The sequence below is a fragment of the Dama dama genome, chromosome 9, assembly GCF_033118175.1.
Source record: "Dama dama isolate Ldn47 chromosome 9, ASM3311817v1, whole genome shotgun sequence".
Classification (NCBI taxonomy): domain Eukaryota; kingdom Metazoa; phylum Chordata; class Mammalia; order Artiodactyla; family Cervidae; genus Dama; species Dama dama.
The window spans coordinates 17,956,818-17,980,228 of NC_083689.1; the positions used below are offsets into that span (position 1 = coordinate 17,956,818).

Here is a 23,411-nt window from a genome sequence, read left to right on the forward strand (position 1 = left end):
GTGAAGAAGGCCTGGTTATCAGAGCTGTTTCTCAGCTTAGTATGGGGGGCCCTAGACGGTATGGCAAGATCGGAAAAATCAAAAACCCAAAATACATACTTGAACACAATATATACAAAGGTTACAGGAAAATGTCACTACTTAGAATACTCAAAGGAGTCAATAATTTAAGTTTAGCACGGTGTCCTAACTTCATACAAAGAAGTAAAGCAAAAATAAATGTTAAATACGAGATTGATTGAATAGAGGAGATAGACCGTATCTCGGATTGGCAGGTTTGTCAATACAAGAGACTCTAAGGGCTCCAGGGAGCTGAGAACAGACAAGTACAAAACCTTTCGAAGACGAACCGTTTGGATGAGTACCCACCCTTAGCCCCTCCCTTCAGACCCCAAAACCCGGGACTACGCCCCGTCCCGCCTCCCCATCACTTCCGGGCATGGGTCCCGCCCTCCACTCGCAGCTCCGCCCACTGGCCTAGTTTTAGCCTCGGAATCATCCGCTGGGAGTGTTTCTGCTTCCAGCCCCAATAATGAATCGACCGCAAGACCCCTCACCCGCAACGGTGGGAGAAACTGCAAGTTTTCTCTGCAATGGCTGAATTTGACTGACAGTCCTAACCTCAGAACTCTACCCCGCCACGGCCGAAGTAGGAAGCGGAAGTTGCGTCACTGTCTGTGTCGGTCTTCCGTCCGGCGCCTCCGTGCTTCTGGGAGGTAGTGGTTTTGGTCGTCCTGTGTTTCAGCGAGTCCTTGGTGAGGCCCACGTTCAGGAAGGGCTGTGGGATACAAGGAGCGCGTTAAAGGACAGGTTTGGTCAGAATTTTCGAGAGATTTCCTTGGGCAGGCCTGGCCTCTCTCTCTTATATCCTTCGGGCCCTAAGGCCCTGCATTCATCCAGGTCGTATGTGCGGTAAGGGGAGGGTTCGGGGTGTTGTCATTCACTGTGCTTCACTATTCGAAAGCCTTTTTGTGACTTTAGTTTTTGAGATCATGAATATCCACTGTTTGATTCAGGTTACTCAGGCCCCTGCACCTTCTGGTTATTTTGAAGTTAGTAATCCTGCTGTATTCCTGTTGAATATGAAGATGTTCACTTGAAAATGAAAGAATTGAATTTATTCAAAGTTTTACTGGGGACTGTTGCCCAGGAGTCAGCCTCTGAGATAGCTCTGAGAAATTATTTTGAAGAGATGAGGTGGCATGTTAGTATATATGTGATTCGGGGGAAGGATATGTGTTGTTTTCCACGAAAAATTATGGAAGAGTTGGACCACTTTATTTGAGCCAGATTTGAGGATTCCAGCCCTGGAAGAGCATCTCAGAAGGCTCTTGTGTGTATATGTGTAACTGAATCTTCTTTGAGTACATCTGAAACCAACACTTCTTGTATTTCAATCATATCCGACTCTTGAGACTCCCATGGACTGTAGCCTGCCAGGATCCTCTGTCCATGGGGTTCTCCAAGCAACAATGCTGGCATGAGTGGCCACTCCCTTCTCCAGAGGATCTTCCTGGCTCAGGGATCTGCATTGCAGGCATATTCTTCACCATGCGAGCCACCAAGGAAGCCTAAAATATACTATAGTATTATTTAAGCGTGTAATCTATTTAATATGAGATTTTTATGTTGCTTTCTTCATTGAAAGTGTCCAAAATTAGCTGCACCCAATACTTCATTAGTGTGCATTTAGGATCTTATTTTTCCAACCAGGGATTGAACCCATGTCCCCTGCAGTGGAAGTGCAGAGTTTTAACCGCTCAACCAGCGGGGAAATCCCTTGATTAGTGTTTAAAGTGAAAGTTGCCCAGTCCTGTCAGACTCTTTGCGACCCCATGGACTATACAGTCAATGGAATTCTCCAGGCCAGAATACTGGAGTGGGTAGCCCATTCCCTTCTCCGAGGGATCTTCCCAACCCAGGGATTGAACCCAGGTCTCTAGCATTGCAGGCGGATTCTTTACCAGCTGAGCCATCAGGGAAGCCCAGATTAGTGTTTAGACTGTATGCAATTTATAATTGAAAGAGCAGATTCAAATACTGAAGTTGTTCCAAATATAAAACGGACTTATAAGGTCCTCGTGAGATAGTTGGTACATAATGGTTGTCAATAAATGGCAGTTGATGTTACTGATACTCTTGTTGTAGAGCATACAGTTTTAGTAGCTTTCATATATGTCCTCTGCACAGAAGGAACTAATGTATCATGTTGATGACTGATAATTAGTATTTGTTGATTTGTACTTGATACGAAGCTGAGCTCCAGGTAACCATGTCTTCAGAGGGATGGAGATGGCCCTATCCACTTATATTCTCAAGCTACCCTGAAATGATCGTAATTCAGAAAAGAATATTTATGCAAATTTCGCTATCAGTCTTGCAGCGTAACAGCCTATCATATGCCCCATGGTAATTTGTCATTAATGCTTTTTTTCTCCCCAGAGACTCAGTTTTGGGTTCTGTTTTTAAAATACAGATTTCTTTGGTGCGGTTCTGAGCAGTCGTGCTGCTTGTTTATCTAAGAGGAGCTGAAATGAGCCAGAGAATGATGGTCTCTAAGACAGCTTCCTAATATGTATGCATGAGGTAAAGTTGCTGCATAGTCCTATTCATGTATTTTATTGCCTTGATAAGTAAAAAGTCACATTGCTCAGCGTTTAGGTTTCCTTGCCTGTGAAATGACCGATTACTCTTTGCCTGGTGGGTAACATGGCACACCATTTATCTCTCTGGCTCCAGATGGGATAGGACTTCCCTGGTACTCCGTGGCAGTAGTGTGTACTTGTGAGGTTTTTAGTTTTTGGTTTTGAGTGTGTTTATCTCAGAGTTGCAATGTCGATTTTATTTTTTTAACTTTTTGTTAAAGTATAATTTATTTACAGTAGTGTATTGGTTTCAGGTATGCAACATAATGACTGTATTTTGATTGGTTATACTCCATTTAAAGTTGTTATAAAATATCACCTACATTCCATATGCTGTACAGTATATCCTTGCAGCTTTTTTATTTTATACATAGTAGTTCATACCTCTTAATTCCCTACTCCAGTCTTACTGGCCCTCCCACTGGTAGCCACTAGTTTGTTCACTATACCTCTGAGTCTGTTTCGTTCTATTCATTTCCTTCATTTTTCAGATTTCACATATAAGTGATAACATACAGTATTTGTCTTTGTCAGACTTGTTTCACTAAGCATAATAGCCTCCAGGTCTATCAGTATTGTTGCAAATGGCAAAATTTCATTCTTATTTATGACTGAATGATATTTATTTTGTGAAGCTTCTTTATCCATTCATATGTTGATGGATATTTAGGTTGCTTCTATATCTTGGCTTCTGTATGTACATAATGTTGCTATGAACATTGGGGTGCATGTATCTTTTCAAATTACTGTCTTCGTAAGCCAGAAAGAAAAATACCAATACAGTATACTAACGCATATATATGGAATTTAGAAAGATGGTAATGATAACCCTATATGCGAGACAGCAAAAGAGACACAGATGTATAGAACAGTGTTTTGGGCTCTGGGGGAGAGGGGGAGGGTGAGATGATTTGGGAGAATGGCATTGAAACATGTATATTATCATATGTGAAACTGATCGCCAGTCCAGGTTCAATGCATGAGACAGGGTGCTCAGGGCTGGTGCACCGAGATGATCCAGAGGGATGGGATGGGGAGGAAGGTGAGGGGGGTTCAGGATTGGGAACACATGTACACCCGTGGCAGATTCATGTCAATGTGTGGCAAAACCACTACAATATTGTAAAGTAATTAGCCACCAATTAAAATAAATAAATTTATATCAAATTACTGTTTTCATTTTCTTTGTATATGTACCCAAAGGAGTGTAATTGCTGGATCATATTATAATTTCTTGAGGAATCTTCATACTGTTTTTCCTACTGGCTACACCAATTTAAAGTCACATCAACAAAATACAAGGGTTCCCTTTTCTTCACATCTTCACCAAATTTGTCATTTGTGGTCTTTTTGATGACAGCCATTCTGACAGGTGTGCGGTAATATCTCATTGTGGTTTTGATTTGCATTTATCTGGTGATGAATGATGTTTAGTATCTTTTCATGTAATTCTTGGCTGTCTGTACGTGTTCTTTAGGAAAATGTTTTTTCAAGGCTTCCCTTCATTTTTTAATAGAATTGTTTTTCTGATTTTGAGTTATACAGCTGTTTATATATTTTGTATATTAACCTATTATTGGTCATATCATTTGCAGATGTTTTTCTCCCATTCAGTAAATTGTCTTTACATTTTGTTGATGGTTTATTTTGCTATACAAAAACTTTTGATTAAATCCCATTTGTTTATTTTTGCTTTTGTTTTCTTTGCTTTAGTAGACAGATCCAAAAACAGAATTTTATGATTTATGTCACAGACTGTTCTGCCTGTGTTTTCTTCTAGGAGTCTTATGGCTCTGGTCTTACCTTTAGATCTTTAATCCATTTTGAGTTTTTTTGTACATAGTATGAGAAAATGTTCTAGTTTCATTCTTTTACATGAGCTGTCCAGTTTTCTGAGCACCATTTATTGAAGAGACTGTCTTTTCTCCATTGTGTATTCTTGCCTCTTTTTGTCATAGATTAATTAACTATAAGTGTGTAGGTTTATTTCTGGGCTCTGTATTCTGTTGTTCTATGTGTCTTTTTTTGTATCAGTGCTATACTGTTTGATTACTGTAGTATTGTAGTATTGTCTGAAGTCAAGGAATGTGATATCTCCAGCTTTGTTCTTTTTTCTCAAGACTGCCTTGGGTATTTAGCGTCTTTTCTGGTTCCATATAAATTTTAGGATTATTTGTTCTAGTTCTGTGAAAACTGACAGTTTTCACTGACAGTGAGTACTTTCCTGGGGATTGCATTAAATCTGTAGTTGCTTTGGGTGGTGTGGACATTTTAACAGTATTAATTCTTCCAATCCATGAGCATGGGATAGCTTTCCACTTCTTTGTAATATCATCTTCAGTTTCCTTCAGTGTTTTATAGTTTTCAGAGTATAGGTCTTTTTTGTTAAGTTTTTTAATTCTAAATTAGTAATTTAATTCTTTTTAATGCATTTTTAAATGGGATTTTTTTCTTGCTTTTTGTATCTGATAGTTATTATTGTATAGAAAAGCAACAGATCTCTGTATATTAATCTTGTATACTGCTACATTACTGAATTCATTAGTTTTTTGGTGGAGACTAGGGTTTTATATGTATATATAATAGATGGGCCTCTCGGCCTTAGCGCCATCTTTTGAGAAACCTCTGCGCCATGAGAGCGAAGTGGAGGAAGAAGCGAATGCGCAGGCTGAAGCGCAAAAAAAAGAAAGATGAGGCAGAGGTCCAAGTAAACTTGTACACCCATGGAAGCCACAGAAGCAGAAACAAGGGAAGCCAGAGGCCAGGGACGCTGGTACAAATTGTGGACTGCATGCCTACTATCTAGAACTTCTCAATGGATCTGGAACATCTATGGCCATTCTGATCGCCTTTACCACCTTTGAGAGACCTACCTTGCTCGTATCAAAGCCGTCCCTTTTGGTCCTTTGCCCTGGACCTGTCATAACTATGGACTAGTTCTCTTCTCAGTTGTGGCTGAATGTAACGTGTACAATAAATCATCTCTTTTGCTGTCTTAGCTGAAAAAAAAAAAAAAATAGATGGGGAAACAGTGGAAGCAGTGTCAGACTTTATTTTTGGGGGCTCCAAAATCACTGCAGATGGTAATTGCAGCCTTGAAATTAAAAGACGCTTACTCCTTGGAAGGAAAGTTATGACCAACCTAGATAGCATATTAAAAAGCAGAGACATTACTTTGCCAACAAAGATCCATCTAGTCAAGGCTATGGTTTTTCCAGTGGTCATGTATGGATGTGAGAGTTGGACTGTGAAGAAAGCTGAGCACTGAAGAATTGATGCTTTTGAACTGTGGTGTTGGAGAAGATTCTTGAGAGTCCCTTGGACTGCAAGGAGATCCAACCAGTCCAACCTAAAGGAGATCAGTCCTGGGTGTTCATTGGAAGGACTGATGTTGAAGCTGAAACTCCAATACTTTGGCCACCTGATGATGCGGAGAGTTGACTCATTGGAAAAGACCCTGAGGCTGGGAGAGATTGGGGGCAGGAGGAGAAGGGGACAACAGAGGATGAGATGGCTGGATGGTATCACCATCTGGATGGACATGAGTTTGAATAAGCTCTGGGAGTTGGTGATGGACAGGGAGGTCTGGTGTGCTTCGATTCATGGGGTTGCAAAGAGTCAGACATGACTGAGCGACTGAACTGAACTGAACTGAACTGATAGTACCATGTCATTTGCAAATAGTGACAATTTTACTTCTTCCTTTCCTATCTGAAAAAGAAAAAGTGAAAGTGTTAGTTGCTCAGTCATGTCTGACTCTTTGCAACCTTTCCTATCTGAATGCCTTTTATTTCTTTTTCTCATCTGATAGCTGTGGCTAGGACTTCCAATACAAGTAGTGAGAGTGGGTATCCTTGTCTTCTGATTTTAAATTAAAAACTTTCTGTATTCCACTGAGTATGGTGTTAGCTGTGGGCTTGTATAAATGGCCTTTGTTATGTTGAGATATGTTCTCTACATACCAGCTTTGATGAGAGTCTTTATCATGAATAGATACTGAGTTTTGTAAAATATTTTTCCTGCATTTATTGAAATGATCTTGTGATTTTTATTCTTCCTTTTGTTAATGTGGTATATCACATTACTTGATTTTTCGGATGTTGAATCATACTTGCATCCCTGGAGTAAATCCCACTTGATCATTGTGAATGATTTTTTTAATAGATTTTTGAATTCAGTTTGCTGATACTTTATTGAGAATTTTTGCATCTATATTCATGAGAGATACTTGCATGTAATTTTAATTTTTATACTACTTCTGATTTTGGCATCAGATAATGATGGTCTCATAAAATGTATTTGGGAGTATTCCCACCTCTTCAATTTTACAGAATAGTTTGATAAGAGTAGGTATTAAAGGGACTTCCCTGGCATGCCAGTGGTTAAGACTCTGCTTTTCCAGTGCAGTGTGTGTGGGTTCAATCCCTGGTCAGGGAAATGAGATCCTGCATGCCATGTGGCATGGCAAAAAATAAGTTTTAAGCCTTCTTTTTATGTTTGGTAGAATTCCCCTGTGAAACTGTCTGCCCTGAACTTTGGTTTTTAAGGGCTTTGATTACTAATTCAGTTTCAGCAGTGGTAATTGGTCTGTTTAGATTATTTATTCCTGATTTAGTTTTGGAAGATTGTGTGACAATGGAAATATATTTCTTCTAGATTGTGCAATTTGTTGGCATGTAACTTCATAGAATTCTTTTTTTTTCCATAATAGTATGATTATTTGCACCTCTGATATCAGTTGTAATTTCTCCTCTCCCATTTTTTATTGCTTTTGTTTGGAACCCTCTTTCCTCTTGTTTCTTCATGAGCCAGGTTAAAGCCTTATCAACATTATTTATCTTTTCAAAATACTGCTCTTGGGTTCACTGATCTCTTCTCAGATTATTTCCTCTCTGATGTTTTTTATTTCTTTTCTTCTGATAACTTTGGGCTTTGGTTGTTCTTTTAATTCCTTTCAGTATTAAATTAGGTTGTTTATTTGAGTTTTTTCTTATTTCTTGAGATAGGCCTACTATCATAAAATTCTCTCTTCTAACTGCTTTTGCTGCATCCATAAATTTGGTGAAGTTTTGTTTCTGTTTTCATTTGTCTTGACATATTTTCCGGTTTCCTCTTTGATTTCATCATTGACCCATTGGTTTTGTAATAGTGTGTTGCTTTGTCTCCATGCTTATTCTTTTCCTATTTTTCTTTCTGTAATTGATTTTTAGTTTCATACCATTGTGATCAGAAAAAAATGCTTAATATAATTTCTATCCTTTTAAATTTGTCAAGCTTACATGTTATCTCTCTTGGAGAACATTCCATGTGTACTTGAAAAGAATATTTATTTTGCTATTTGGGGATGGAATGTCTTGTAGTTATCTATTAAGTCCAGCTGACCTAAATGTGTCTTTTAGCACCATTGTTCTCTTACTTATTTTCTGTCTTGATAATGTGTCCACTGATATAAGTTGGGCATTAAAATTCCCTATTTTTATTGTATTATGGTTAATGTCTCCCTTTATGACTGTAAGTAATTGCTTTATTTATTTAGGTGCTCCTGTATTAAGCCATATAGGTTAACAAATGTTATATCCTCTTGTACTGATGCTTTTATCATTACCAAATGCCTTTCTTTGTCTTTTGTTTGGACTTTGTTTTAAAGTTTTCTTTGTCTGCTATGAGTAATGCTACTTCAGATTTTTGTTTGTTTGCATTTGTGTGGAATATCTTTTTCCATCCTTTCACTTTCAATCTGTGTATGTCTTTAGCTTTACTAATTTGTGGTTGCCATGGGGTTCATATGTTGACCTGTAACTAGATGTACTTGTTTTAAACTAAAAGTGATTTAATTTCAAGCACATTCTAAATTATTTGCTCCCTTCTTCCACATTGTTTGTTTTCAATGTCGTGTTTTATGTTTATCCCTTAACTGATTATTGTAGTCACAGTTTCTTTTAATCTTCATGCTAGCTTACTTAAACCCTTGATCTACAGCCTTTACTATATATTTACCTTTACTAGTGGGATTATCCTTTCCTATACATTCTTTCTTCTTATTGTAGCCTTTTTGTTTCTACCTAGAGAAGACCCTTTAACATTTCTCTTTGGGTTCTTTTTAGTATTGATGAAATCTTCTAGTTTTTGCTTGATTGAGAAGTTTTTATCTCTCCTTCAGTTTTGAATGGTAACCTTGTTGAGTAGAGTATCTTAAGTAGTAGGTTTTTCCCTTGAAGCACTTTAAATGTGTTATGTTCTTCTGTTCTGCAAAGTTTCTGCAGAAAAATCAGCTGATAGCCTTTAAGGGGTCCCTTGTATGTGATTCTTTGTTTTTCTCTTGGCTGCCTTTAGAATTTTCTCTTTAGCTTTTGCATTTTATTATTATATATTTTTGTACGGATCTCTTTGGATTCATCTTGTTAGGGACTCTGTACTTTCTGCACCTGGATATCTGTTTCCTTCTTCAGATTCAGGAAATTTTCAACCATCATTTCATCAAATACATTTTGACCCTTTCCTCTCTCCTCATTCTGGGACCCTTCCAATAAGAATGTTAGAATGCAGCATGTTGTCCCGGAAGTTCCTTAAACTGTTTTTTTTTGTTTTGCCCCACCATGTGGCTTTGAAGATACTTAGTTCCTCAACCAGGAATCAAACCCAGGCCCACAGCAGTAAAAGTGCTCAGTCCCAATCACTGGACCACCAAAGAATTCCTAAACTGTCCTAATTTTTTTAATTTGATTTTTCTGATTGAGTGATTTCTGTTATTCTATTTTCCAGATTACTTATACCTTCTGTGTCACCACGTCTACTGTTAATCCTTTCTAGTGTGTTTTTCATTTCAGTTATTGTATTCTCCACTTCTGACTGGTTCTTTTTTATATTTTCTAGTTATAGTTCTCGTTGTGTTCTTTCTTTCTTTTCCCAAGTTCAGTTAGCATTCTTATTACTACTGCTTTAACCCCTTGTTATATTTATCTTCATTGGATTAGTTGTTTGTCAGGGTTTTGTGTGTGTATCCTTTCATTTGAAACAAATTCTTCTGTCTTCTCCTTTTGTTTAACTTTCTCTATCACTATGAAATTAAGTGAAACAGTTGCCTATCCCATCTTTGAAGGTCTGTCCTTTTGTGGGATGACCCTTATGCATTCTTTGTGTACCCCATAGGTTTGATTGGCAGCTGGATCTAAAGTAAGCACAGGGCAACTTCCTGGGTGGTCCAGTGGTGGAGACTCTGTGCTTCCACTGCAGAGGGATGGGTTCAATCTCTGGTCAGGGAGCTAGGATCCAACAACTTGTGTGGCGTGGCCATAAATAAATAACATTTTAAAAAACAAAGTGAGCACATGTTATGTCTTTCCTCGGAGTGTTTTGGCAGCTGTCACCTTGTTGGGTGATGGCTGGAGATAGAACTGAAGTTGGGCTGGAGATAGAAGGGCTCGAGCCAGAACCCTGTGTAGGCTGGTCCTTCTCCCATGCTCAGCGGCTGTCAGTGACCTGTCAGCAGGGGTGGGGCAGGTCCCAACGTGCTGGAAGCAGAAGCCTTGACTGTCGAGGCTGAGTTGGTTCTGTTCCCTCCAAGTGTGCACTCTCTTTTCTCTCAGCAGCTAGAGCAGGAGGTTTGCTGTGTGCAGACACACACTGAGACTATCCAGGAAGCCAGTCAAGGAGCCAGACAACTCGTGATCCACCACCTCCGCAAGTGCCAGCAGTAGCCTCACTCACCCCATTCAGATGAGGTGTTGCGTCCCAATCTGGTACATCCCCCAAGTGTATACTCTTCCTTGGCAGCAGACACTTTTCCCTAGTTGGAAACTGACCTGAGCTTCAGGCAGGTTCATCCTGCTTCCTCCACCTTGTTCCTGGGAATAAGCAAGCTGTGCACTCTCATCAGGAGTGGAGTCTTGGATTCTTACAGCCCTCCTGTAAATCCCACTTGTTTTCAAACCAGCTAAGGGAACTTGTCTTCCTGATGTCAGACCACAGGTTTGCAGTGTCCAATTTGTGGTTCAAACCTCCAAGCCCATGATGTTCCTCTGCTATGTCCCTTTCCTGGTGGACCCCTGACCACTTCCCCTCCTTTCCTACCTGACTCTGTGGGGACCTTTTTGTACAGACTTGGTTTTGGAAGCATCTTTCTGCTGATGTCCAGTTTGTTTTCAGTGAGACTCGCTCCACGTGTGGATGTACTTTTTATTTGTTCCTGAGAGGGATGTGAGCTCAACGTGCTCCTACTTCACCAGCTTTCCTCTCTGTGAGATTTTCTGAATGCACAGGGATATTTGGGAATTTTGAGCTAAAGTGGAATGACTTCCAGGCAAGGACCAGGGGAATTATGATCAATTATGGGTGCTCATGCCTTCTTTCTTCTCCTAGGTGTTCTTACTAAGGACTCTTTCTGCCTTCCTGAGGTAAAGATAGAAGCAAACAGGATGGTAACTGAGTGTTTGAGAAATTGTTCTCAGGTAAGAAGAAAGTATATCCTTATACAAAATGACCTACTGCATTTACCAGATGGACACATTTGAGCTACTTAAATAAAGTCTGTCTGAATCCCTGTTGAATTGCCTCCCAAAGTGGAAGCTCTCATATTGCCGAGGGATTGCCCTGAATAATCATATTTCAATAATTACCTTCTGGAAGCAGAAGGTCTGTCTCATGATTGCAACTCCCGTTTTGTGTGTTTTGTTTCCTGTCTGATATGATAAAGAATGAGCGTGCGTATTTCTCAGTGAATTTATTTATTCATCAGCTTGTACAAATATCTGTAATTTGCTTAGAATTGTGTTACTGGTTCCATATTGATCAGAAATGAGTGTAGATAAAAAGAAGACCTTTGTGTCGTGGGGGAGATGATGAGAGAACTTGAAGCCCTCTGTTGATATTGAGTCTTCCTGCTTCATTCCCCACTGAACACTGTTGAAGATCTTACTTTACTGAAGCTAGTATGTGTATGATGGTTCAGGACTCAGTGACCTTTGCTGATGTGGCTGTGAACTTCACCCAGGAAGAATGGACTTTACTGGACTGCTTTCAGAGAAAGCTATACAGAGATGTGATGCTGGAGAACTACAAGAACCTGACCACAGCAGGTACAGCCACCATCATTCCTGTAGCCTCTTAGGAGACAGACATATGTGCTGTACTGTCTGTGTTCCAAGATGGGTGATGTCAATCTGAACACAATGGAAACTAGTAGACATTTGTCTCTACATGAATGAGTTTTAACCCACTATGGTTTATGTAACAATATGGTTTTAGAGCTAACAGCGTTCAGTTCAGTTCAGTTCAGTCGCTCAGACATATCTGACTCTTTATGACCCCATGAACCACAGCACACTACGCCTCCCTGTCCATCACCAACTCCCGGAGTCCACCCACATCCATGTCCATTGAGGCGAGGATACCATCCAACCATCTCATCTTCTGTCATCCCCTTCTCCTCCTGCCCTCAATCTTTCCCAGCATCAGGGTCTTTTCCAGTGAGTCAACTTTCACATCAGGTGGCCAAAGTATTGGAGTTTCAGCTTCAACATCGGTCCTTCCAATGAACACCCAGAACTGATCTCCTTTAGGATGGACTCGTTGGATCTCCTTGCAGTCCAAGGCATTCTCAAGAGTCTTCTCCAACACCACAGTTCAAAAGCATCAGTTTTTCTGTGCTCAGCTTTCTTAATAGTCCAACTCTCACATCCATCAGTTCGGTTCGGTTGCACAGTCGTGTCTGACTCTTTGTGACCCCATGGACCACAGCACGCCAGGCCTCCCTGTCCATCACCAACTCCCAGAGTCCACCAAAACCCATGTCCATTGAGTTGGTGATACCATCCAACCATCTCATCCTCTGTTGTCCCCTTCTCCTCCTGCCTTCAATCTTTCCCAGCATCAGGGTCTTTTTCAATGAGTCAGCTCTTCGCATCAAGTGGCCAAAGTATTGGAGTTTCAGCTTCAGCATCAGTCCTTCTAATGAACACCCAGGTCTGATCTCCTTTAGGATGGACTGGTTGGATCTCCTTGCAGTCCAAGGAACTCTCAAGAATCTTCTCCAACACCACAGTTTGAAAGCATCAAATTTTCAGCACTCAGCTTTCTTTATAGTCCAACTCTCACATCCATATATGACCACTGGAAAAACCATAGCCTTGACTAGATGGACCTTTGTTGGCAAAGTAATGTCTCTGCTTTTTAATATGCTATCTAGGTTGGTCATAACTTCCCTTCCAAGGAGTAAGTGTCTTTTAATTTCATGGCTGCAGTTACCATCTGCAGTGATCTTGGAGCCCAGAAAAATAAAGTCAGCCACTGTTTCCACAGTTCCCCCATCTATTTACCATGAAGTGATGGGACCGGATGCCATGATCTTAGTTTTCTGAATGTTGAGCTTTAAGCCAACTTTTTCACTCTCCTCTTTCACTTTCCTCAAGAGGCTCTTTAGTTCTTCACTTTCTGCCATAAGAGTGATGTCATCTGCATATCTGAGGTGATTGATATTTCTCCCGGCGATCTGGATTCCAGCTTGTGCTTCCTCCAGCCCAGCATTTCTCATGAGGTACTCTGCATAAAAGTTAAATAAGCAGGGTGACAATATACAGCCTTGAGGTACTCCTTTGCCTATTTGGAACCAGTCTGTTGTTCCATGTCCAGTTCTAACTGTTGCTTCCTGACCTGCATACAGGTTTCTCAAGAGGCAGGTCAGGTGGTCTGGTATTCCCATCTCTTTCAGAATTTTCCACAGTTTATTGTGATCCACACAGTCAAAGGCTTTGGCATAGTCGATAAAACAGAAATAGATAGTAACAGCATTACTCAATTGTTCACCTAAGGCATAGTGAATGAAACACTGGAATTTGGGCCCAGTCATCTGTGTTTTAACAAGCACTGGACATGATTCTCATAGACACCAAAATTTAGGTGCCTGTTAATAGCTAGAGAAGGCAGTGGCACCCCACTCCAGTACTTTTGCCTGGAAAATCCCCTGGACTGAGGATCCTCATGGGCTGCCATCTGTGGGGTTGCACAGAGTCAGACACGACTGAAGCGACTTAGCAGCAGCAGTTTAGTGGCTTCTCCATGAGAATGAACATTTCTTTTTGTACTTATTTCATTTTCCACTTTAATAAAAGTCTTAGTGCTTTGTAAATGTACATATAGGTCTGAACTTTTATTTCAGGGGCCAGAGAGATGGTCTGTCTGAGACACAGAAAGAGGAGCTATTCACCTTTATATCTCTTTTGGAATATTATTAATACCACATTCATTCTAATGACCTGACTAGGTACTGGACCTTATTCATGGGAAGGTTTGTCTTGTTTGGAGGGCTGTTTCTATTAATAGATCTTTTCTCATGAACAGGATATCAGGTGTTCAAACCCACTCTGATCTCTTGGTTGGAAGAAGAAGAGTTGAGTACTGTAGAGAGAGGAATCCTCCAAGGTGAGTGATTGTAAAGAACTTTGCATGTTAATAAAATTTCAGTGTATTTTTAATTTATAAGGAGGCAACTTGTTAAGATGTGCTTTTCTCTCAGAAGGCTGAGGTCATTGGTTTCGGATGCTCTTTACCTTCCTCAACTTCTCATATGTACTTGTATGTGAGTGCTAAGTCGCTTCACTCATGTCCAAGTCGTTGTGACTCTTTGGATTGTAGTCCACCAGGATCCTCTGTCCATGGGACTCTTCAGGCAAGAATACTGGAGTGCCCTCCTCCAGAGGATCTTCCCAACCAGGGATCGGACCCATGTCTCTTGTGTCTCCTGCACTGGCAGGCAGGTTCTTTACCACTGGCACCACCTGGGAAGCCCCTCATATGTACTTACTTTCCATTTAATCAGAATTTCCAATGATCTCATAAAATAACCTGTTGTTTCTTCTTTAGTTTTAACATTTTGATGTATACTCTTTGTCCAGAACATTCCCTAATAATACTCTGTCTCTTCCCTTCATATTTAATTTTCAAAGACTTGTCTTTTAAATCAAATGCTGAATTTTGACTACATATACATATATTACTACTTAATTTTTGACATAATCAAACTCCCCAAATCTGTCTTGCCTTTTTAAAAGATATGCTTAATTTGGAAAAACATACAGCTGAGCCTTATTGTTTTTACTTCCTTTAACATCCACTTCTTTTTGCAAAGTCTTAAATTAGTCATTCTCTTTTAGAGTGGGGAATGCAACTTAAAGCCTCAGGAATTCAGCAGAATATTTTTGGGAAAAAAATGTCAAATGGGATACAAAAGGTAAGGTCACTAAATTTCAAAAAAATATTTCTTATTTTCCACGTAGATAATTTTAGGATTTTCCTTAGAATATGAGCACAAGTGATAGATATTTGAGATCAAAGGCATTCACCCTGGAGATAACAATGTCTCTCAAAGAATTCTGATTATGACTAGCTTGGGGATATCCTATCCCTAGGTTGATACTTGTTGCTTCAAAATTCCCACAAGGAATCACTCCCACTTATATAAATTAGACATGGAGTTTTCAAAACAATTCATTGAAGCTGTATAGAAGCCTTTTTTTCTTTTTTAAGAAACAGGTTTATTTTTTTGTTCTTCTTTTGTTTGTTTTTTTTTTATTTTTTAAATTATGAAAGTATGATAACACATTTACAGGAGACTTAGAAAATACAGAACAAAGTTACATATATATACTGCATTTATACACTATATATACTACAATTATTGTTTTAGGTATAAAAATTAAGGTTTTTAGTAGAGTTTCAAGATCAACTCTTAGAAATTAATAGAATGAACAGAGGAAAAGTAGAAGGGTATAGTAGACCTACACACACACACATACCATGAACCAATTCAACATAATTAAGATTTATACAATTTTCACACAACTGCAGGATACAAATTCTATTCAGGTTCCCATAGACTATAAACCAGCAAACACTAGAACATATCCAGGGACATAAAACAAGGTGCAGAAATTTCATGCTCTAAGAGTATTGAAATCATAGTGTCTGTTCTCTTGTCACTGTAGGGAATTATGTTAGAAATCAATATCAAGAGATAACTGAAAATAACCCTCATATTTTCAAGTGCAATGTGACATTTACCAAGAGAGCTCTTTAACTTAGCCATTGAAAGCCTCAATGAAGTTGAAAGACTGAAAAAACACAGAAGGTGATGGCAGAGAAGTAAGCATTTAAATGAGAAATTAATATCAAGGATACTTTAGAAACCCCATGTATTTGGAAATTAAATGTCCACTTTTAAATGATAGATATAGCTCAGAAGCCATAAGAAGGAAAATTAGAAAATATTAGTAACAATAAAAATGAAAAGAAAATTTATCAGAACTTATTGCATGCAGCTGAAGTTGCTCAATGCAACTTAATACAGTGTGGAATCTTGAATAACAAATAATGGACACTAGCATAAAATTTTGTGAAATTTGAACAAAATCTGTACTTTAATTAATAATATTGTATCATGTGTTAATTTTTTTTAACAACATAGTATTTCTTTATATTCTCAGATATGGATTAAACATTTCAAGCCTCATTCAGTTTTTTTAAAAAAACAACTAAAATAGTAAGCTATCTTGGCTTTTTTCAGTAATACTAGATGCTAGAATAGATGGATCTATATCAGAGTTTTGAGTGAATATAAATTAGAAATCTAGCATTGTATTATACTTAAACATGTAGAACCAAAATGTCATAAATGTTTTAGCTAATCAAAAATTTGTAAATTTTCCAAAATATATATTATACATACCATTTACATATATGTATGTATACAAAAGTCTTTCTACTACACTTCATAAAGGCTTGAGAAAGAACAACAACAAAAAAACTGGAAAACATAAACTAAGTGAAATGGGAGCACTGAATATGAAAAAGAAAAGGTGAAATTATATAAAAGTAAAAGCTCATCATATAGTTCAGTTATTTTTAAACATGACTGCTCATTAGAATCACATCTGGAGCTTTGGAGAAAAAAGCAATACCTGGGCATTTGTATTTTTCCAAAAAATGCCAAGATAATTCATGGATAAGTCATCTGGATTTTAAAAAGTGGTTACAGGTTTTTCTATTAAGTGATAATTTTAGTAGTATAGAATTCTATTATTTTCTGTTGACCAATTATGATACAGTGGTGTTAAAATGAATAATAGTTACATAATCACAATAGTAAAGGATGTTTATCAATTTTCACAACCAATAGCCAGACAAAAAATAAAAGATAATTATAATTGCAAGCTATAATGGCACATGATTAACCTAACAATATAAAAGAATTACATACAATTTAGGTGGTTAAGTAGAGTGATGTGGTAAGTGAAAGTGCATATATGTACATGTTTTCATCCACCCAGCCAATCTGCTTTAGTTGGTGCAGTTAACCAATTTACATTTAAGGTAATTATTGATACGTATGATCCTATTTCCATTTTATTAATTGTTTCAGGTTTATTTTTTGTAGGCATTTTCCTTTGCTTGTGTTTCCTACCTGGAGAAGTTCCTTTAGCATTTGTTGTAAAGCTGGTTTAGTGGTGCTGAATTCTCATTAACTTTTGCTTGTCTAAAACTTTGCTTTGTCAAATCTGAATGAGAGTCTTGCTGGGTAGAATATACTTGGCTATACATTCTTCCCTTTCAACACTTTAAATATTAATATATCATGCCATTCCTTTCTGGCTTATAGAATTTTTTTTGAGAAATCAGGTGATAACATTACAGGAGTTCCCTTGTGTATTATTTGTTTATAAAAGCAATGTTTTTCCCTTGTTGCTTTTAATATTTTATTAATATATTTGTCTTTAATTTTTGTCAGTTTGATTAATATGTGTGTCAGTGTAAACCCTCCATGGGTTTATCCTGCCTGAGATTCTCTGCACTTCCTGGACTTGGTTGACTGTTTTCTTTCCCATGTTAGGGAAGTTTTCAGCTATTATCTCTTCAAATGTTTTCTCAGATCCTTCCTTCTGGGACCCCTATCATGTGAATTTTGGTGCATTTAATGTTATCCCAGAAGTCTCTTAGGTTGTCTTCATTTTTTTTTTTTTTTTCCTAATATATTCTGTTATTTCTGTCCTTTTGTCTTACAGGTCACTTATCCTATCTAGTTATTCTGCTGTGATATCTTCTAGTCTATTGTTCATCTCTGTTTGTTCTTTAGTTCTTCTAAGTCTTCGGTAAACATTTCTTGTGTTTTCCCCATTCTTTTTCTGAGATCCTGGACCATCTTCACTATTACTGTTCTAAATTCTCTTTCTGGAAGGTTGCATAGCTCTATTTCATGTAGTTGTTTTCCTAGGGCTTTATCTTGTCCCTTCATCTCAGACATAATCCTTTGCCTTTTCATTTTGATTAACTTTCTGTGATGTGGTTTCTGTTCTGACAGCTGAGGAATTGTTGTTGTTCTTGCTGCTTCTGTCTGCCCTCTGGTGGATAAGGCTATGAGGCTTGTGTAAGCTTTCTATTGGGAGAGACTGGCAGTTCGAAAAACTGGGTCTTGCTCTGGTGGGCAGGACCTTGTTCAGTAAAACTTTAATACAATTGTCAGCTGATGGGTGGGGCTGTGCTCCCTCCTGTTAGTTGTGTGGCCTGAGGCAGCCCAGTCCTAGAGTCTGCAGGCTCTGTGGTAAGGTGATGATGACCTCCAGGAGGGCTTACACCAAGGGACACCTCCCAGGACTGCTGCTGCCAGTGCCCCACCTCCAGGTGAGCCACCTGGTGGTCCACACTTCTGATGGAAGCCCTCCAACACTAGCAGGTAGGCTTGGTTCAGTCTCCTGTGGGGTCACTGCTCCTTTCTCCCGGGTCCTGATACATGCAAGATTTTGTTTGTGACTTCCAAGAGTAGAGTCTCTGTTTCTACCTGTCCTGTGGAAGTCCTGCAGTCAAATCCCACTGGCTTTCAAAGTCAGATTCCATGGTGATTCCCTTTGCTGGATCTGGAAGCTGAGAACCCTTGCATGGGGCTCAGAGACTTCACAACAGTGCGAGAACTTACTTGGTATTATTGTTTTCCAGTTTGTGGGACACCCATGCAGTGGGTATGTGATTTGATTTTATTGTGATAGCACTCCTCCCACCATCTTGTTGCCACTTCTCGTTTGTGTTTGGACGTGGGGTATATTTTTTTTGGTCGGTTCCAGCATCTTTCTGTCGATGGTGGTTCAACAGCTAGTTGCAATTTCAGTGCTGTCACAGAAGAGTGCACATCCTTCTATTCCGCCATCTTGAACCCATCCCCTACTTTATTTTGATTGCTTATTTATTTGACTACTGTGGGTCTTCATTGCAGTATGTCGGCTTTCTCTCTAGTTGCAGCACACAGACTCAGTTGCCCCATGCCATATGCGTTCTTAGTTCCATGACCAAGTATTGAACACATGTCCTCTGCATAGGAAGGTGGATTCTTAACCATTGAACCACCAGGGAGTCCCCTGTAGAACTCTTTTAGGATGAGAGTATATGGCACATCATTCTTACAGAAGGATTTCATCATTTAAATTGAAATAAATCAACAGGGCAAGCATAGTATGAATGTAATGGAGATGGTATAAATCATTCATCCTCATTATAATAATGTTTCTATTTTGAGATGGGTATGAGGAGTTAATGAGTCTGAGAAATCTTTGAATCATTGTTCTTCCATCTCTCCACAGGCGAGAGGCCATAAAGTACAGGAACTCTATGACAGTGAGCAATGTGGGAAAGACTTCAGTGACCACTCATGCCTTAGGACACACAGGAGTACTCAAAATGGAGGGAACCCTTATGAAGATAATCAGTATGGGAAAAACTTCCTTACTCTGCACAACAATTCCTTTGCTGGAGGAAAATGTTCCATGTTTAATCAGTGTGGAAAAACTGTCATGCTGAGTCCAGATATTATACCCTGGAAATCTAACATACAAGAAAAAACCTTAGAACACAGAGATATTGGGAGAGCCTTTGTTAATCAGTCTTACCTTCAGACACAAGTGAGAGCTCACAATAAAGAAAAGCTCTACAAATGGAAGGAATATGGAAAAACTTCTGTGCACTCAACAAGGCTTTGTGCACATGTGCCAACTCACACTGCTAACAAATGCTACAGATGTGAGAACTCTGGGAAAGTCTCCACTGCATCCCTAAGCCATAGACAACATATAAAAACACACACTGGAGAGAAGCCTTTTCAGTGTGACACATGTGGGAAAGCCTTTAGGTTTTCCTCCTACCTTCTTGTTCACAGTCGAATTCACACTGGAATAAAACCCTACAAATGTAAGGAATGTGGGAAAACCTTTAGATTGTCCTCATACCTTCGTGTTCACAGTCGAATTCACACTGGAATAAAACCCTACAAATGCAGGGATTGTGGGAAAGCCTTTAGATTATCCTCATACCTTCGTGTTCACAGCCAAATTCACACAGTAATAAAACCTTACAAATGTGAGGAATGTGGGAAAGACTTCAAACATTCTCTGCCCTTTAACATTCACATGGGGACTCACACTGGAGAGCAACCCTATAAATGTAAGGAATGTGGGAAAACCTTCACTCGATCCTCAGGCCTTATTGAACATATGAAAACTCACACTGGAGAGAAGCCTTTTAAGTGTGACACTTGTGGGAAAACCTTCACTCGATCCTCAGGCCTTACTGAACATATGAAAACACACACTGGAGAGAAGCCTTTTAAGTGTGACACATGTGGAAAAACCTTCACTCGATCTTCAGGCCTTACTCGACATATGAAAACTCACACTGGTGAGAAGCCTTTTAAATGTGACACATGTGGGAAAGCCTTTGCTTCTTCTTCCCACCTTATTAGACATTTACAGTCTCATACTGCACAGAAGACTATTAAATGTGATAAATGTGGGAAGGCCTTTGCTAATTCTTCATATCTTACTATACATTTTAGAACTCACACTGGAGAGAAGCCTTTTGAGTGTAATGTGTGTGGGAAAACATTTACCACTTCGTCATATCTTATCATACACAAACGAACTCACACAGGAGAGAAACCATATGAATGTAAGGAATGTGGAAAAACCTTTTCTCACTTCTCAAGCCTTTCTTACCATATAAAACGACATTGAAGAGAGGCTATTGAAATGTGGAAAAGCCCATCCTGCTTTCTCATATCTTATGAAACATTTTTTTAAAAATTTTGGCTGCACCCCAGAGCATGTGGGACCTTAGTTCCCAGTGACTGAACCCAAGTCCCCTGCATTGGAAGGTGGAGTTTTAACCACTGGACCACCAGGGAAATCCCTTACTAAATATTTTTAAATTCATAGTGGAAAGATGCCTTTAGAATGTAATAAATGTGGGAAAAGATTTGCCAGTTCTTCACCCTTTGCCGTTCACAAATGTATTCACGCTGATGAGATACTGTATAAGTGTTTGGAATGAGGGGAGGCATTTGCTGCTGCTTCAACTCTTAAGCTGTCTTTTTTTTTTTTCCTTTCTAAGCATTTTTGAAATGTTATTTATTCATTTTGGCTGTACCATGCAGCTTGTAGGGTATTAGTTCCCCAACCAAGGATTAAACCTGGGCTCTTGGGAGTGAGAGCATGGAGCTGTAACCACCACTAGACTGCCAGGGAATTGTCTTAAGTATTTTAGAGCTCATACAGGGCAGAAGACTTTCGAGTGTAATATATGGGAAAACATGTACCAGTTCATCCATTACCACACAGAAAGCTATTCACACTGGAGAGAAACCCTATAAAGGTAAGGCACAGAGGAAAGCTTTTCGTCTTTCTGATTCACTTCCAACAATGTGAAAGGTCAACACTTGGGAGCTGGCCAACTGTTATGTAAGATATCACAGTGGAGATTTCCCTGGTGGTCCAGTGGTTAAGAATCTGCCTTGCAACAGTGGACATGGGTTTAATCCCTGCTTGGGGAACTAAGATCCCACATGCCACAGAGCAACTAAGGTTGCACACTGCAAGTACTGAGCCTGCACAGTGCAACTAGTGAGTCCATGCACAGCAGCAGAGGATCTGGCATGAGGCAACAAAGTTCTCACGTGCCACAAATAAGACTCAGCGCAGCCAAATAAATAAAAAAAAAACTCACAGTGAAGCCATGTGATAATATTAAGAGGCATGGACAGCCATTCACTCTTGCCTCAGTGAAATTTATATTTTTTTTTTTTGAAATTTATATTTTTTAAATATGGGAGATCTTGCAATAGACAGAAATCCTACTGATTTAAGCTATGTGGGTAAGTTTTTTTTTTATAATTTTTTGCAGTTTATACCTTTAGGTAAAAGAAAGTAATTTTAACTTGTTCTTAGAGATTTACATGGTTATTTATTGAAGACATCCAATGTACCTTTTCCTGCGTAAATTCTAATTCTGCTAAATAATATTCATTTATAATCTCACTGTGGAGAAAAACTTTATGGATGTAAAGAAGTTAATTGTGGAGTCATCATTTTCCATTAGATTGTTCCTCATTCTTAATAAGCATGAGGTGTTTCATAGTCAAGAGAAACTGAATATGGAGTATTTGGAAAATACTATGCTGAGTCTGAAATCTTAGAGTTGCTGAGAGGTGTAGAGTTCTGGGGGTTCTGTAGATCTATTTTAAGCATTTGTGATTTGGCTATGACCTCTGGGAGAGTCCGACACAACTGAGGAACTAAACAGCAAGAACAAATTCTTGCACACAGTGTGTCTGTCTTTACTCTCATAGCCAGACCAGGCCAGTATAGTGACTGCACTTTCAGTTTGCAACTGGGTCTAAAGTGGACCTTCAGGATACGCACTTTATCCTTGTCTAACCTGCTGGATTCTCTTGTTGGATTGACATTGTCTTCACATTATGAAGACAGTGAGTGCTTAAATGTGTACAGTGCTCACTAACCTCATTTACAGTGAGGACTTCCCTGGTGGCTCAGATGGTAGAGAATCTGCCTGCAATGCAGGAGACCTGGGTCCAATCCCTGAGTCAGGAATATCCCCTGGAGAAGGGAATGGCTACCCACTCCAGTGTTCTTGCCTGGAGAATTCCACAGACAGAGGAGCCTGGTGGTCTACAGTCCATGGGGTCACAAAGAGTTGCACATGACTGATGAACTAACTTTCTTTTCATGCTGTCCAAGGTGAGGGATATGGTATGTCTATAAAGTTTGTAAAATTATCCTGTCATTCTTACCCTGATCCTGGCATGTCACGAAAGAAGGTTACATCTAATGTGAGTCACCCCTTTTTCATGACTTTTGTAGATGAACAACCGCAGCATCTGAGGGAGAATCTTTAATCTCAAGCTGTGCAGAAATTAATTGAGAATAATATTCTCTTTCACCTCTAAACCCAACACCCAACACCACGGTCTGGCAAAACAACTGTGTTTTCCTTGGTCAGACAACAGCTGTCACTGATGATGTAACCTGCTTCTGTATTTGTCATTCCACACATCTGCTGTGAAAACAGAAAAACTCATGTGAATAGAGCTGGTCCTGATCATCTGCTGTGCTTGATGCCATCAGTGGCAGTTCCTGCGTGTGGGTCTTGGGTGCAGATACAGACCTGCAGAAACTCGTTTTAGCCTTGACAAAGTTCTCGTGTTTGAGCAGCCTTTGGTTATGTTGAGTCATGTCTGCAGCTGCTTGATGATGCTTTATTGAGGTTTAATCAAACCATTGTAATAATAATGATAATCCAGATGAACCTTAACAATAAATCCTGAAGAAGAATTGCATGTGCAATTTTGTGTTACACATTTGTATGTATGGAGGAATATGTCATGTTGTAGTTTAATTAGGGGTGTGTACATTGTGACTCAGCCCATCTGTTGCCCCCTTTAAT

At 39.1% G+C, this 23,411-nt stretch overlaps 1 protein-coding gene across 14 annotated transcripts; it reads left to right on the forward strand.

Moving 5' to 3' along the window:
- Positions 1-698: 698 nt before the first annotated feature.
- On the forward strand, positions 699-22,820 carry LOC133061912 (zinc finger protein 266-like). Of its 14 annotated transcripts, none has more exons than XM_061150235.1 (8): positions 700-810; positions 2,477-2,586; positions 10,232-10,384; positions 11,004-11,092; positions 11,593-11,719; positions 13,980-14,060; positions 14,792-14,868; positions 19,262-22,820. In XM_061150235.1, the coding sequence occupies exons 4-8, from the start codon at positions 11,060-11,062 to the stop codon at positions 20,684-20,686; spliced, it is 1,743 nt and encodes a 580-aa protein (XP_061006218.1). In that variant the 5' UTR covers positions 700-810; positions 2,477-2,586; positions 10,232-10,384; positions 11,004-11,059; the 3' UTR covers positions 20,687-22,820. The 14 variants fall into 14 exon arrangements, with proteins under 14 accessions (XP_061006215.1, XP_061006218.1, XP_061006210.1 ...); XM_061150227.1 differs by having other exon boundaries at positions 10,235-10,384; XM_061150236.1 differs by having other exon boundaries at positions 700-716; positions 10,235-10,384.
- The last annotated feature ends 591 nt before the right edge of the window (positions 22,821-23,411 follow it).